The following is a 14,326-nucleotide window of genomic DNA, read 5'->3' on the forward strand; positions in this document are numbered from 1 at the left end:
ACGTCTGACTGCGGAGTTGGGGGCAGGACCCTCTGGCTTCCCCAGGACCCCGCCTGGGCGGACTCGCTGGGGGAAGCGCACAGAGGGGCAGAGGAGGCTGAATGCTCCGAGGTCAGACCCAGGAAGGTGGAAGCCGGGGGAGCTGTGTGTCCTGCAGACAGGCTGCTCACAGAAAGGAGACTGCCCCAGAGTCCCGACTGGCTTCAGGGGGAGCAGATCCAGAGCATCGCCCAGGGACTCCGGGACACACCCCTCCCCGTCCCCTGTGTGTGGCGGCCGGCGCGAGCCCCAGCTAGCAATATAGATCCGATTTATTTACATGGTGCCCGCTAGCCCCCCGCCACGCGGTGCCCGCTATGTACATAAGGCCAAGTGTAAATACGCGAATGCACTTGAATACAGAATTAAAAACCGATCTTTACACAACATGGGACGGGGCCTGGCACCGCCTGGCCCCACACGGTTACAGCACGCACGACGCACAATGCCCGCTGCACACACAGCACCCGGATGGGCTGGGCTGGAGCCACGCTGCCCATCCCAGCACCCGCCAGAGCCTCCCACCCGCAGCCCCTGCCATGGCCTGTTCTTTGGCTCCAAGACGCCCCCCGTGGGGACTGGCTCTGGTGTCGGGCAGCCCCTTGGCATGCGGGGGGCGGAGGGGGCGGCAGGGGAGTCCTCAAGGGGCCCTGGGGCAGCAAGGGGCACAGCCCCCCACACTCAGTCAGTGCCAGCACTGGGGAGCTGGTGCCCACCCAGAGGTGGGGGCTGCAGCTGAGGGGCAGCCAGCTCCCTGCCCCCTGCACGGGCAGCAGGGGCACCAGAGACCCGGGCGGAGCAGCAGGGGCAGGAGCCCAGCACAGGCCCCCGGGGGATGGAGCTGGCACCTCTGGGGCAGCAACACCCACACTGCTGCCCCGGGGCCTGTGCTCCCCGCTCCGCAGGGCCCCAGCCCCACCCCGCCCTGGCCCCTCAGCACTCGGCCTCCGAGACGGCGAAGAGGGCACTGTCCTGTTTGCCCACCTCGGCCACGGCTGCGGCCAGCTGTGCCAGGTTCCCGCTGGGGAAGTGCCGCGCCTCCCACAGGTTCAGGATCATGGCGGTCGGGCTGGCCTTCGAGGCAAAGAAGCTGAGATGGCTGCAGAGGAGAGGGGAGGGGGTGTTAGCTGGGAGCTCCATCCCCGCCCCCGCCCAGGGCACCCTCTGCTCTCACGGGCTGGTCGGCCAGGGGGGGTTGGGTCCACAGGCCCAGGTGGGGCCCACTTCACCGAGTGGGGTGTGCTGCCTGGGTCTCCTCCCAGGTGGGCCACTGCTCGCCCGTTCCAGGAGCCCTGCCAGCTTCAGGGGGTGCAGAATGTGGCCAAGCAGCCCTGCTCCCCACCACCGCTCCCTGTGCTCTGCGCTGGCTCCTGGGGGCCGCGGCGGCTGGGTGAGAGGTCTGGCGCTGGGATCACTCCCTGCCCCCAGTGCCCTGCCCCCGGGATTGCTCCCTGCCTCCAGTGCCCTGCCCCCAGGATTGCTCCCTGCACCTGGTGCCCTGGCTGGAGGATGCTCCCTGCCCCAGGTGCCCTTACACCGGGATCACTCCCTGTCCCCAGTGCCCTGGCGGGGGGATGCTCCCTGCCCCCAGGATCACTCCCTGCTCCCAGTGCCCTATGTGACAAAGTGGGACTGTTCTTAATGTTTCCTCTGAATAGTGTGGGGGTGTCTCAGTTTCCCCTAGGCAGTTCTTAAGTCTCTAGGGGGTGGGATAAGGGTGTATAATCATTGCAGAGCCCTAGAGGGCAGGTGTGTGCAGGGGTCTGGACACAGAGAATGGCCGACACCCTGTTTCCTGGCCACTGATGGCCTGGGACCTTCCCCCCTGCAAGGTGAGAGCTAAAGGGTTGGAGAACAAAGGAATCCGGTGACCTCCTGGCCCGGGGAAGGGACAAAGTCCAGAGGAGGGGGGGCTGGAGGGAGTTTCAGTTTGGGGTCGGCTGGGACATGGAATGAAGGGCACACGGCGTTGTCTGGCTCACTGCCCCCCAAAATGGACCCAGCTGAGGGGTCCTGTTCTCTGCACCTACAAGCTCTGTGTTAGACCATATTCCTGTCATCTAATAAACCTCCTGTTTCCCCGGCTGGCGGAGAGTCATGTCTGACTGCCGAGTTGGGGTGCAGGACCCTCTGGCCCCCCCAGGACCCCGCCTGAGCAGACTCACTGGGGGAAGCGCACGGAGGGGCAGAGGAGGCTGAATGCTCCGAGGTCAGACCCAGGAAGGTGGAAGCTGTGTGAGCTGTGTGTCCTGCAGACAGGCTGCCCCCTGGGATCGCTACCTGCCTCCAGTGCCCTGCCCCGGGATCACCCCCTGCCTCCCAGTGCCCTGGCAGGCGGGATGCTCCCTGCCCCCAATGTCCTGCCCCTGGGATCGCTCCCTGCCCCCAGGATCGCTCCCTGCCCCCAGTGCCCCACCCCTGGGATCGCTCCCCGTGTCCTGCTCTGGGATCACACCCTGCCCCCAGTCTCCTGGCAGGGGGATGCTCCCTGCCCTCAGTGTCCTGCCCCTGGGATTGCTCCCTGCCCCCAATGCCCTGCCCCTGGGATCGCTCCCTGCCCCCAGTGCCCTGCCCCTGGGATCGCTCCCTGTGTCCTGCCCTGGGATCGCACCCAGCCCCCAGTGTCCTGGCGGGGGAATGCTCCCTGCCCCCAGTGCCCTGCCCCTGGGATCACTCCCTGCCCCCAGTGCCCTGCTCCCGGGATTGCTCCCTGCCCCCGGTGCCCTGCCCACGGGATCACTCCCTGCCCCCAGTGTCCTGGCGGGAGGATGCTCCCTGCCCCCAGTGTCCTGCCCCTGGGATCGCTCCCTGCCCCTGGTGCCCTGGCGGGGAGACGCTGCCTGCCCCTGTACCTGTCCAGGTGGAGTTTCTGGGCCAGCGTTCTCCAGTCAGCCCCACGGGCGCAGGGCGTGTCCAGGCTGCTGATGATCTTCTGGCGGATGAGGAAGGGGATCTTGAAGGCACTGGGGCCCACCAGGGCTGGGCAGCCGGCCTCGCTGTCGGGCACCAGCCAGTCCGAGAAGCTCGTGTCCTAGGTGTCCAGCAGGGAGAGGGGTGAGCAGGGAGGGGACCCACAGCCCCGAGCGGCAGGGCCCCAGGCCTGGAGGTGGGGCTGGGTGGCAGCACCCCCTGCGGCTCTCACCTCTGCTGCCAGCTCCTGCGGGGCCTTCGGGGGGGCTGGCACCCACCTGCATCGCGGCAGCCTGGCCCTTGGGGAGCTGCTGCCCTCTCTCGTCCGCTGTGCCCCGTGACCGGCGGGGGGCCATCCAGTGCCATGGCGATGGTCCGGGATCCCTGCTTCCCTGGCACTGGGGCCTGGCGCGCGCCCGCAGGCAGCCCCCCGCCCCCGCACTGGCTCCAGGGCAGCCCCCCACCCCCGCACTGGCTACGGGGCAGCCCCCCCGCCCCCACACTGGGGCCTGGCACAAGCCCACAGGCAGCCCCCTGCCCCCACACTGGCTCCGGGGCAGGCCCCCGCCCCCACACTGGGGCCTGGAGCACGCCCTCTGGCAGTCCCCTGCCCCCACACTGGCTCTGGGGCCTGGCACATGCCCGCAGGCAGCTCCCTGCCCCCACACTGGGGCCTGGCACATGCCTGCAGGCAGCCCCCGCCCCCACACTGGGGCCTGGAGCACGCCCGCAGGCAGCCCCCCAATCCCGGCCCGCTCACCTTGGCGATATTGAGGTTGATGCTGAAGCTCTGCCCGTCGCCCTCCACCTGCCAGACCCAGACCTTGCAGGCCAGCTGGCAGGTGCTGGGGCTGAGACGCTCCAGCGTGAAGGTGCAGTGCAGGAAGGGCTGCAGCCCGCTCCACAGGTGGTAGAAGGGGATCTCCTGCGGCGGAGGGAAGCCGAGGGTCACTCCCGCCTGCCCTGGGTCTGCTACAGGGCTCTCGGGCTTCAGGGGACGGGCAGGAATCCCCCCAGCCTCCCCAGGAAGCACCAGAGACCGGCCCCCACCCTGGCCGAGAGCAGGAGCTCGGGGCAGGATGGGGGGCAGGGAAGAGCCGGGCGTCCCTGCCAGCCCCTGGGGCTCGGTGCCTGCTCGGCCATGGCGCTGCTGCAGGGCTCGCCTGTCCTGGCATGGGCAGAGCTGGGCCTTGCCCTGGAGGCTGGCGGGGGCAGAGTGGGTGCCGTAGGCACGGCTGGCTCGCCTACCTGGTAGCTGGCGAGGAGTTTGCTCTTCCACAGCGAGCTGGGCATGTCGTGGATGGAGAGGCGCAGGTTGTGGTAACTGTCCTTGAAGTGCAGGACACGGGGGGCTCCGATCAGCTGCCCCCCCAGCTGCTTCTCCAGCTGCATCACCTCCTGTTGGGAGATGGACGCTCAGCCAGGGAGCGAGCCCCAGCCTGGGCCAGACCCTAGTCCCAGCCAGGCAGCCAGCCCGGGCCAGTGCCCTCTCAGCATGGGTCCTGGATCTGGCTGTGCCCAGCAGCTAGCGGGGGGAACAGAGTACCCCTCACCCCTCAGGTGCCTCCTGGCTGACCACCCCGCCCCGCCCTAGGGTCCACAGCCTGTCCCTGGGCAGCCCTGGCCCCAGTGACAGGGGTGGGCTGAGCAATGCAGCTCTGGGGGCCTCATGGCATGGGGGGAGCCCGTTGCCTTTCTCTGCAGGGCTCAACTCAACCCATCTAGGGCCCAGCCCTGCCAGGTCAGGGGGCAGCTGGGCACTGACCAGCACGGCCCTGCTGCCATAACGGTGCCAGGAGGGAGGGGAGATTGGCAGAACTGCAGGGTCTCAATGCGTGGATGAGAAGATGGGGTAGATTTATATACACAGAGAACATGAAATGATGGGTGTTACCATACACACTGTAAGGAGAGTGATCAGGTAAGGTGAGCTATTACCAGCAGGAGAGCGGGGGGGGGGACGACCTTTTGTACTGATAGGTTCCCCCCCTCACACCTCACCCCGCTTTCCTGCTGGTAACAGCTCACCTTACCTGATCACTCTCCTTACAGTGTGTATGGTAACACCCATTGTTTCATGTTCTCTATGTATATAAATCTCCTCACTGTATTTGCCACTGAATGCATCCGATGAAGTGAGCTGTAGCTCACAAAAGTTTATGCTCAAAGAAATCGGTTAGTCTCTAAGGTGCCACTAGTCCTCCTTTTCTTTTTGCAATTCTTACATTGTGTAACAAAATTCTCTAACCAATTATATCCCACCACCTAAATTAATTTACACCTAGAAAAATTAATTACATAGCAGACAGAAACAATTAAAGAACCAGACAGAGATCATACAGACAAACAATAGGGAAGTGGGGACCACAAAAACAAAACAATAAAGAAATGAGGATTTCACAATCCCAACTATTGAGAAGTGATTTCTTGCCAGGCAGACGCCATCAAACTAAGTTTTCTTTAACCATCTTAAGATCTGTTTCTTTATCTGGTGATGGGGGTACTATTAGGCCAGGATCTCCCTTTTAACAGCCTGATATGACATTGCTTTAATGTAATTTAGATAGAAAGTGAGGATATAACTCCTGCTTCTTAGCTAATGGCTGCCGCTTGGCTGCTCTTTTAATCTGGCTGCAAATGAAGGCCTTAAGCCAGGGGTTCTCAAATTGGGGGTCGGGACCCCTCAGGGGGCTGTGAGGTTATTACATGGGGGGTCACAAGTTATCAGCCTGCACAAACCCTGCTTTTCATCCAGCATTTATAATGGTGTCAAATATATAAAGAAGTGTTTTTAATTTATAAGGGGGGTCTTGTCACGGAGTCCCCAGGCGATGCTCTGGAACTGCTACCTAGTAAAGGGGAGAGGATAGACGTTGATAAAGTGCAGGTAGGAACTGAGGAGAAACAGTCAAATGAAAGAGTCCCATTCAGTTATCTCACATGAAGCAGACAACTCAATACTGACAACTATAGACATGCTAGAAGTGAGGTAAATACTAAGATGCGTGAACTCGAGTGCTTGGTATTAAATGAGGACATTGACATAGTCGGCCTCACAGAAACTGGGTGGAATGACGATAATCAGTGGGGCACGGTAATACCAGGGTACGAACTATCTAGGAATGACAGAGTAGATCGCACTGGTGGGGAAGTGGCACTGTCTGTGAAAGAAAGCGTGGAGTCAAATATAGAACAACTCTTAAATGAATCAAACTGTCCCATAGAATCTCTCGGGATAGAAATTCCAGGCTTGACTGACGAGTATAGCAGCAAGGATATACTACTGACCAGGGTGGTGACGATGATTGTGAAATGCTCCGGGAGAGTAGAGAGACAATAAAAACAGAAAACAGAATAATAACGGGGGATTTAAACTGTCCCCACATTGACTGCGTCCATGTCCCCTCAGGACGGGATGCAGAGATCACACTTTCACACACGATCCATGACTGGAACCCACCAGAGGGGAGGCAATTCTTGATTTAGTCCTAAGTGGAGCACGGGATCTGGTCCAAGAGGTGACTAGAGCTGGGCCGCTCGGTGATAGCGACCATAATGTAACTACATTTAACATCTGGGGGGGAGGGAGGGGACACCAAAGGAACCCACCGCAGCAGCATTTAACTTCACAAGGGGGAACGTCACAAGAATGCGGCGGCCAGGGAAACGGAAATTGAAAGGAGCCCAAGAGTGAAATGCCTCAAGCTGCACGCAGGAACCCGTAACAGAGGCTCAAACTACCTGCACACCCCAAATAAAAAACCAGTAAGAAGTCCAAAAAAATGTCAGCGTGGCAAACAGCAGAGTCTCAGAGGTTGTTAGAAGCAAAGAGGCACCCTTTAAAAATTGGAAGTCAACTCCTGCTGAGGAAAATAGCAAGGAGCATAAACTCTGGCGAGTCAGGTGTAAAAGGATAGGTAGGCAGGCCAAAGAATTTGAAGAGCAGCCAGCAAAAAACTAAAGTACATCGAAAGCAGAAAGCCACGTGAACCACCAGTGGGGCCACTGGATGATCGAGGTGCTAAAGGAGCATGCAGAGAGGACAAGGCCGTTGCAGAGAAACCTAAAGGAATTCTTTGCATCAGTCTTCACTGCAGACGATGTGGGGGAGATTCCCACACTTGAGCCATTCTTTTTAGGTGACAAATCTGAGGAACTGTTCTAGATCGAGGTGTCATTGGAGGAGGGTTTGGAACAAATTGATAAACAGTAATAAGTCATCAGGACCGAAGGTATCACCCAAGTTCTGAAGGAACTCAAATGTGAAATTGCTTAATTACCAACTGTGATATGTAACCTATGGCTCAAATCCCCACGCCCTCCCTGCGAGGCTCCGAGCAGGAACCCACCCCCAGCCTCTGTACGAGATGACTGGAGGTTAGCTAACGTGACACCAATTTTTAAAAAGGTCTCCAGAGGTGACCCTGACAATTACAGGCCGGTAAGCCTGACTTCAGAATCGGGCAAACTGGTTGAAACTATAGTAAAGAACAGAATTATCAGAAACAGAGATGAACACGATTTGTTGGGGAAGAGTCAACAGGGCTTTTGTAAAGGGAAATCATGCCTCGGCAATCTACTAGAATTCTTTGGGCGGGGGTGTCAACAAGGGGGGGTCCAGTGGATATAGTGTACTTGGACTTTCAGCAAGCCTTTGACAAGGTCCCTCACCAAAGGCTCTTAAGCAAAGTGAGCAGTCATGGGATAAGAGGGAATTGCATCTCATGATCAGTAACTGGCTAAAAGATAGGAACCTAGAGGTAGGAATCAATGGTCAGTTTTCACAGTGGAGAGAGGTAAAGAGTGGTGTCCCCCAGGGGTCTGTACTGGGACCAGACCCATTCAACAGATTGATAAATGATCTGGAAAAAGGGGTAAACAGGGAGATAGCAAAGTTAGCAGATGATACAAAATTACTCAAGACAGTTAAGTCCTGGCAGACTGCGAAGAGTCACAAAGGGCTCTCACAAAACTGGGTGACTGGGCAACAAAATGGCAGATGAAATTCAATGTTGATAAAAGCAAAGTAATGCACAATGGAAAACATCATCCAAATTATACATATACAATGCTGGGGTCTAAATCAGCTGTTACCACTCAAGAAAGAGATTTTGGAGTCCTTGTGGATAGTTCTCTGAAAACATCCACTCAATGTGCAGCCGCTGTCAAAACAGCTAGAGAATGTTGGGAACTATTAGGAAAGGGGCAGATAATAAGACAGAAAATACCATGTTGCCTCTACATAAATCCATGGTACGCCCACATCTTGAATACTGTCTATTGGAATTGAGAAAAGTACAGAAAAGGGCAACAAAAATGATGAGGGGGATGGAACAGCTTCCGTAAGAGGAGAGATTAATAAGACTGGGACTTTTCAGCTTGGAAAAGAGAGGACTCAGGGGGAGATGAGAGAGGTCTATAAATCATGGCTGGTGTGGAGAAAGTGACTAGGGAAGTGTTATTTACCCCTTCACATAACACAAGAACCAGGGATCATCCTAGGATATTAAGAGGCAGCAGGTTTAAAACAAACATAAAGTACTTCACACAATGCACAGTCAACCTGTGGAACTCATTGCCAGGGGATATTGTGAAGGTCAGAAGTATAACTGGGTACAAAAAAAAGGAGATAAGTTGTTGGAGGACAGGTCCACAGATGGCTGTGTGATGAAGTGGGACTGTTCTTAATGTTTCCTCTGAATAGTGTGGGGGTGCCTCAGTTTCCCCTAGGCAGTTCTTAAGTCTCTAGGTGGTGGGGTAAGGGTGTATGATTGTTGCAGAGCCCTAGAGGGCAGGTGTGTGCAGGGGTCTGGACACAGAGAATGGCCGACACCCTGTTTCCTGGCAACTGATGGCCTGGGCCCTTCCCCCCTGCAAGGTGAGAGCTAAAGGGTGGGAGAACAAAGGAATCCGGTGCCCTCCTGGCCCGGGAAAGGGACAAAGCCCAGAGGAGGAGGGGCTGGAGGGAGTTTCAGTTTGGGGTTGGCTGGGGACATGGAGTGAAGGGCAGACGGGGTTGTCTGGCTCACGGCCCCCCAGAATGGATCCAGCTGAGGGGTCCTGTTCTCTGCACCTGCAAGCTCTGTGTTAGACCATGTTCCTGTCGTCTAACAAACCTTCTGTGTTACTGGCTGGCTGAGAGTCCCGTCTGACTGCGGATTTGGGGGGCAGGACCCTCTGGCTTCCCCAGGACCCCGCCTGGGCGGACTCGCTGGATGCCAGGGTACGAATCACTCGCCCTTGCCCTTGCCCTGTTCTGTTCACTCCCTCTGAAGCACCTGGCAGTAGCAGCTGGCAGCAGACAGGACATGGGGCTGGACGGGCCATTGGGCTGACCCCGTGTGGCCGTTCTCACGTAGATGGGACGGGAACTGGCTGGGGGGCTAGGAACATGACTAAGGGCCAGAACCCCGCCAGGACTGGAGTAGCAGGGAGCTCCCCCCATGACAGCACTCCCACCCTGCTCCCTACAGCACCCCCTGGTGGGAGAGGCTGGGGCTGGAGTGGCTGGGAGTCCCCCCAGTGCCAGAGCTCCCCCCCGCTCTCCATGTGCCCCCCGGGTCTGGCACAGACCTCTCTCAGCTGGGCTGGGGCACCGGCTCCTCTTTGGCAAAAGTGAGTCGGGGACAGGGCTGGGGGCAGGGCTGGGGTCAGAGCAGGGGGCAGGGCAGGGCTGACAGGCAGGGCTGGGGTCAGGCCGGGGGTCAGGCTGTGGGGCAGGGAAGGGTGGGGGTCAGGCTGGGGGGCAGCGCAGGGGGCAGGGCCGTGGGGCTGGCCGTGGGGCAGGCCGGGAGGCAGGCCGTGGGGCTGGCCATGGGGCAGGCGGGGGGCGGTACCTGCAGCACGTCGGGGGTGTCGCGCAGGCAGTACACGCGGACGCTGTGCTCCAGGGAGCTGCAGGAGGCCGGGCGGGGGGCAGGCCGGGCGGGGGGCAGGCCGTGGGGCAGGCCATGGGGCAGTACCTGCAGCACGTCGGGGGTGTCGCGCAGGCAGTACACGCGGACGCTGTGCTCCAGGGAGCTGCAGGAGGCCGGGCGGGGGGCAGGCCGGGCGGGGGGCAGGCCGTGGGGCAGGCCGTGGGGCAGGCGGGGGGCGGTACCTGCAGCACGTCGGGGGTGTCGCGCAGGCAGTACACGCGGACGCTGTGCTCCAGGGAGCTGCAGGAGGCCGGGCGGGGGGCAGGCCGGGAGCAGGCCGTGGGGCAGGCCGTGGGGCAGGCCGGGGGGCAGGCGGGGGGCGGTACCTGCAGCACGTCGGGGGTGTCGCGCAGGCAGTACACGCGGACGCTGTGCTCCAGGGAGCTGCAGGAGGCCGGGCGGGGGGCAGGCCGGGGGCAGGCCGTGGGCAGGTCGTGGGGCAGGCCGTGGGGCAGGCGGGGGGCGGTACCTGCAGCACGTCGGGGGTGTCGCGCAGGCAGTACACGCGGACGCTGTACTCCAGGGAGCTGCAGGAGGCCGGGCGGGGGGCAGGCCGGGCGGGGGGCAGGCCGTGGGGCAGGCCGTGGGGCAGGCGGGGGGCGGTACCTGCAGCACGTCGGGGGTGTCGCGCAGGCAGTACACGCGGACGCTGTGCTCCAGGGAGCTGCAGGAGGCCGGGCGGGGGGCAGGCCGGGCGGGGGGCAGGCCGTGGGGCAGGCCGTGGGGCAGGCGGGGGGCGGTACCTGCAGCACGTCGGGGGTGTCGCGCAGGCAGTACACGCGGACGCTGTGCTCCAGGGAGCTGCAGGAGGCCGGCCGTGGGGCAGGCCGTGGGGCAGGCCGTGGGGCAGGCCGTGGGGCAGGCGGGGGGCGGTACCTGCAGCACGTCGGGGGTGTCGCGCAGGCAGTACACGCGGACGCTGTACTCCAGGGAGCTGCAGGAGGCCGGGCGGGGGGCAGGCCGGGCGGGGGGCAGGCCGTGGGGCAGGCCGTGGGGCAGGCGGGGGGGCGGTACCTGCAGCACGTCGGGGGTGTCGCGCAGGCAGTACACGCGGACGCTGTGCTCCAGGGAGCTGCAGGAGGCCGGGCGGGGGGCAGGCCGGGCGGGGGGCAGGCCGGGGGCAGGCCGGGCGGGGGGCAGGCCGTGGGGCAGGCGGGGGGCGGTACCTGCAGCACGTCGGGGGTGTCGCGCAGGCAGTACACGCGGACGCTGTGCTCCAGGGAGCTGCAGGAGGCCGGGCTGGGGGCAGGCCGGGCGGGGGGCAGGCCGTGGGGCAGGCCGTGGGGCAGGCGGGGGGCGGTACCTGCAGCACGTCGGGGGTGTCGCGCAGGCAGTACACGCGGACGCTGTGCTCCAGGGAGCTGCAGGAGGCCGGGCGGGGGGCAGGCCGGGGGCAGGCCGGGCGGGGGGCAGGCCGTGGGGCAGGCCGTGGGGCAGGCGGGGGGGCGGTACCTGCAGCACGTCGGGGGTGTCGCGCAGGCAGTACACGCGGACGCTGTGCTCCAGGGAGCTGCAGGAGGCCGGGCGGGGGGGCAGGCCGGGGGCAGGCCGGGCGGGGGGCAGGCCGTGGGGCAGGCCGTGGGGCAGGCGGGGGGAGGTACCTGCAGCACGTCGGGGGTGTCGCGCAGGCAGTACACGCGGACGCTGTACTCCAGGGAGCTGCAGGAGGCCGGCGCGAAGAGTAGGAGCTTGAGGCGCTTGGCGGCCGCCATGCTGAGCGACTCCCCGACCAGGGCGAAGCGCCCCAGCTGCTCCGTGAAGACGTAGGCGGCCTGGCCCTCCAGCTGGCAGAAGTAGAGCCCCGAGGCCGGCTGCTCCCCGACCTGCAGCACGTCCTGCGGCAGAGACCCACCGCTGGGCACGCGCCCGCCCGGCCCCTCAGCCCTGCTGGGGGGCTCCGAGCGGGGACCCTCCCGCTCCCCCTGCCTGGGGGGCTCCGACCAGGGACCTGCCCCTTCCCGGGGGACTCCGAGAAGGTACCCTCCCCCTGCCCTGGGGGGCTCCGAGCGGGTACCCTCCCCCTCCCCCTGCCCAGGGGGCTCCGAGCGGGGACCCTCCCCCTGCCGAGGGGGGACCTGCCCCTGCCCTGGGGGGCTCCAAGCAGGGACCCTCCCCCTGCCCTGGGGGGTCTCCAAGCAGGGACCTGCCCCGAGCTGGGCTCACCCACCCCCTGCCCTGGGGAGCTCCAAGTGGGGACCTGCCCCTGCCCTGGGGGGCTCCGAGCAGGGCTTGCCCTGGGGGGCTCAGTCAGGACCCTCCCCCAGCCGGGCTCACCTTTCCCGTGCCCTGGGAGGCTCTGAGCAGGGACCCCAGGCCTGGCTGGTTTCTTTCCCAGACTGTGTCGGGGGAGGGAAGGGGATGTTCACCCCTGTGAGTGCCTTCGGGGTCCCTTCAGCACCACCAACGTCAGCCCCCCCTTTGTGGGCCCCGTCCTGGGCACTCACCTCCCAGGTGCCCTCACACGACTGCTTCTTCAGGCGGATGCTCCAGTCGGCGGCGTTGGCCTCCACGCAGTGCCCCAGGGCCAGGATGGCGGGGCGCGTGAGCAGCACCCCCGGGGGCCCGCAGCTGACGATGGGGCTCAGCAGGGTCTGGCAGCCGGCGAGGGGCAACCTCCACAGGGAGAGGAGAGAGGATGGGAGAGGGGTGAGACGGGGGCACTGCCAGGGCACGGGGCTGGGCGCCAGCTGCAGGGAGCTCCATGCCCGTGGCGCAGGGGCTGGCAGAGCTGCAGGTTTAAAACGCCTACCTCGCGTCCTCCTGCTTGTGCAGCGCCAGGTAGACCTCGTAGATCTTCCCCCGCGGGATGGCGTCAGGCGGGATGAGCAGGCTGATCCCTGCAGCAGGGCAGATGGCGCGGGTCAGCGGGTGCTGCCCTGATCCCAGCACCACCCATGGGGCCCGCCAGTCTTTCTGGCTCCAGCCCTGCCCCGTGCCGCCCATGGCTAGCCCCGACACCCCACGGCACCCACTGCCTGGTGGGCAGGGGGACGGACTCCCCAGGGTGCCGCCCCACCGCCGCGCCAGCCGCACCTGTGTTGGGGATCAGGAGCCGCCCCCCCAGGAAATTGAAGGTGCCGTAGGCCATGTTGGCAGCGCCCCGGGGCAGGGAGCGGAAGCAGCTCTGGGCGGCGAAGCGCGAGACGAAATCCACGCCCTCAGTGGCGGGCGAGCTGTGGTGCAGGGTGTGGCGGCCGGTGCCCAGGGGGCTCAGCAGGTGCCCGTTGCTGAGCTGGAACTTGCTGTGCCTGTCCTGGCGTGAGCAGAGGGAGCCCTGGTAGGTCATGGTGGTGGTGCTGAGGTCGGGCTGGATGGTGAGCAGGTGGGACGTCCCTGTGAGCGGGCAGAGGGTGAGCAGGTCAGTGCTGCCCCCACATGGTCAGGGGGCTCCCGAGGGGCAGAGAGCCCCACCCCCAGGGCAGGGAGGTCCTGCCCCTTGCCCAGGCCAATGGGAAGGGTCCTGGGCCCGGCTCTGTGCCAGCAGGCTGGCAGGGACGAGCCCTCCGGGACCGTGCTGCCCATTCCCGTGGCAGCTGCACCCCGCCCAGCGCTGCCCACGCCCCCCATGCCGCACACACCTGCCTTGGCTGGCTTGCTGCTGACGGGCTGGAAGCCGGCGGTGAGGATGGATGAGTCGGCCACGTCGGGGTCCAGGCCCCCCTTCTTGCGGCAGCAGACCAGGACCACCACGAGAAGCAGCAGCACCAGGCAGACGGCCACGGCCACGAGCCCCACGTACAGCGCCACGTCCTCGGGGCCAGAGGCAGCTGGGGGGAGAACTGCACTGAGCCAGGCTTTGCTCCGGCCGGAGCTGCGGGGGCCTGTACTGCAGCGCCCCCCACAGGAGGGGACAGGCAGGTGCCCAAGGAGGCTGGGGCTCGGCGTGAGGGTGTATCCTTGCGCAAGTGCCCGATCAAGGCTCAGGCCTGCTGTGGGGCTTGTGCCAGGGCCAGGCTCCCCACTGGGCCCCTGTGACGTTATGAGTGTAATATAATATCGCACTGAGAGGTGACAGGGCCAGAAAGAGTTAATTACCTCCCAGACTGCCCTGACCCAGGGCTGAGCTTTAAAGACTGATTAGGGAGAGATGGAAATGAACAGAGCTGTGAAATGCTGCCAGCATGGTGAGAGAGAGAAGGGGAGACGCTGGCTCAGGGCTTGTGATGTCAGCAAACGAGTCTTGTCTATGGCTGTGGCTTTGATTCGAAGATCAAAAGAAAAAAGGAGGAATATTAACATTTAGGAAGACACTGGAGGGCCATAGTATTATTGTAAATATGTCTCTTTGAAGGTTGTGGTAACCGGTGTCTGAACTGCTCAATGGATGAATGACCCTGTGCTAATTGCCAGGATGTTTGGGAGAAGGAAGCTTGAGCAGATTGTTTTCTCAGGCCAAAAGGCTGCTCAAAATGTATAAAAACCCTGGGACACGAACCTTCTTCATCTCCGATCGGCTTTGG

The 14,326-nt window shown here is 62.8% G+C and overlaps 1 protein-coding gene across 1 annotated transcript in view; it reads right to left on the reverse strand.

The window, feature by feature from the left end:
• Nucleotides 1-972: 972 nt before the first annotated feature.
• The window catches only part of UNC5A (unc-5 netrin receptor A), a 38,268-nt gene continuing 24,914 nt past the window's right edge, over nucleotides 973-14,326 (reverse strand). Inside the window, exons 8-16 of the mRNA XM_077824646.1 lie at nucleotides 13,445-13,633; nucleotides 12,900-13,199; nucleotides 12,616-12,703; nucleotides 12,311-12,479; nucleotides 11,468-11,701; nucleotides 4,198-4,347; nucleotides 3,710-3,874; nucleotides 2,892-3,070; nucleotides 973-1,138 (exon numbers count right to left, since the gene is read on the reverse strand). Coding sequence (XP_077680772.1) covers nucleotides 973-1,138; nucleotides 2,892-3,070; nucleotides 3,710-3,874; nucleotides 4,198-4,347; nucleotides 11,468-11,701; nucleotides 12,311-12,479; nucleotides 12,616-12,703; nucleotides 12,900-13,199; nucleotides 13,445-13,633 — 1,640 coding nt within the window. The remainder of the gene's footprint in view (nucleotides 1,139-2,891; nucleotides 3,071-3,709; nucleotides 3,875-4,197; nucleotides 4,348-11,467; nucleotides 11,702-12,310; nucleotides 12,480-12,615; nucleotides 12,704-12,899; nucleotides 13,200-13,444; nucleotides 13,634-14,326) is intronic.

Source organism: Eretmochelys imbricata, chromosome 8, assembly GCF_965152235.1.
Source record: "Eretmochelys imbricata isolate rEreImb1 chromosome 8, rEreImb1.hap1, whole genome shotgun sequence".
In the NCBI taxonomy this organism is placed as follows: domain Eukaryota; kingdom Metazoa; phylum Chordata; order Testudines; family Cheloniidae; genus Eretmochelys; species Eretmochelys imbricata.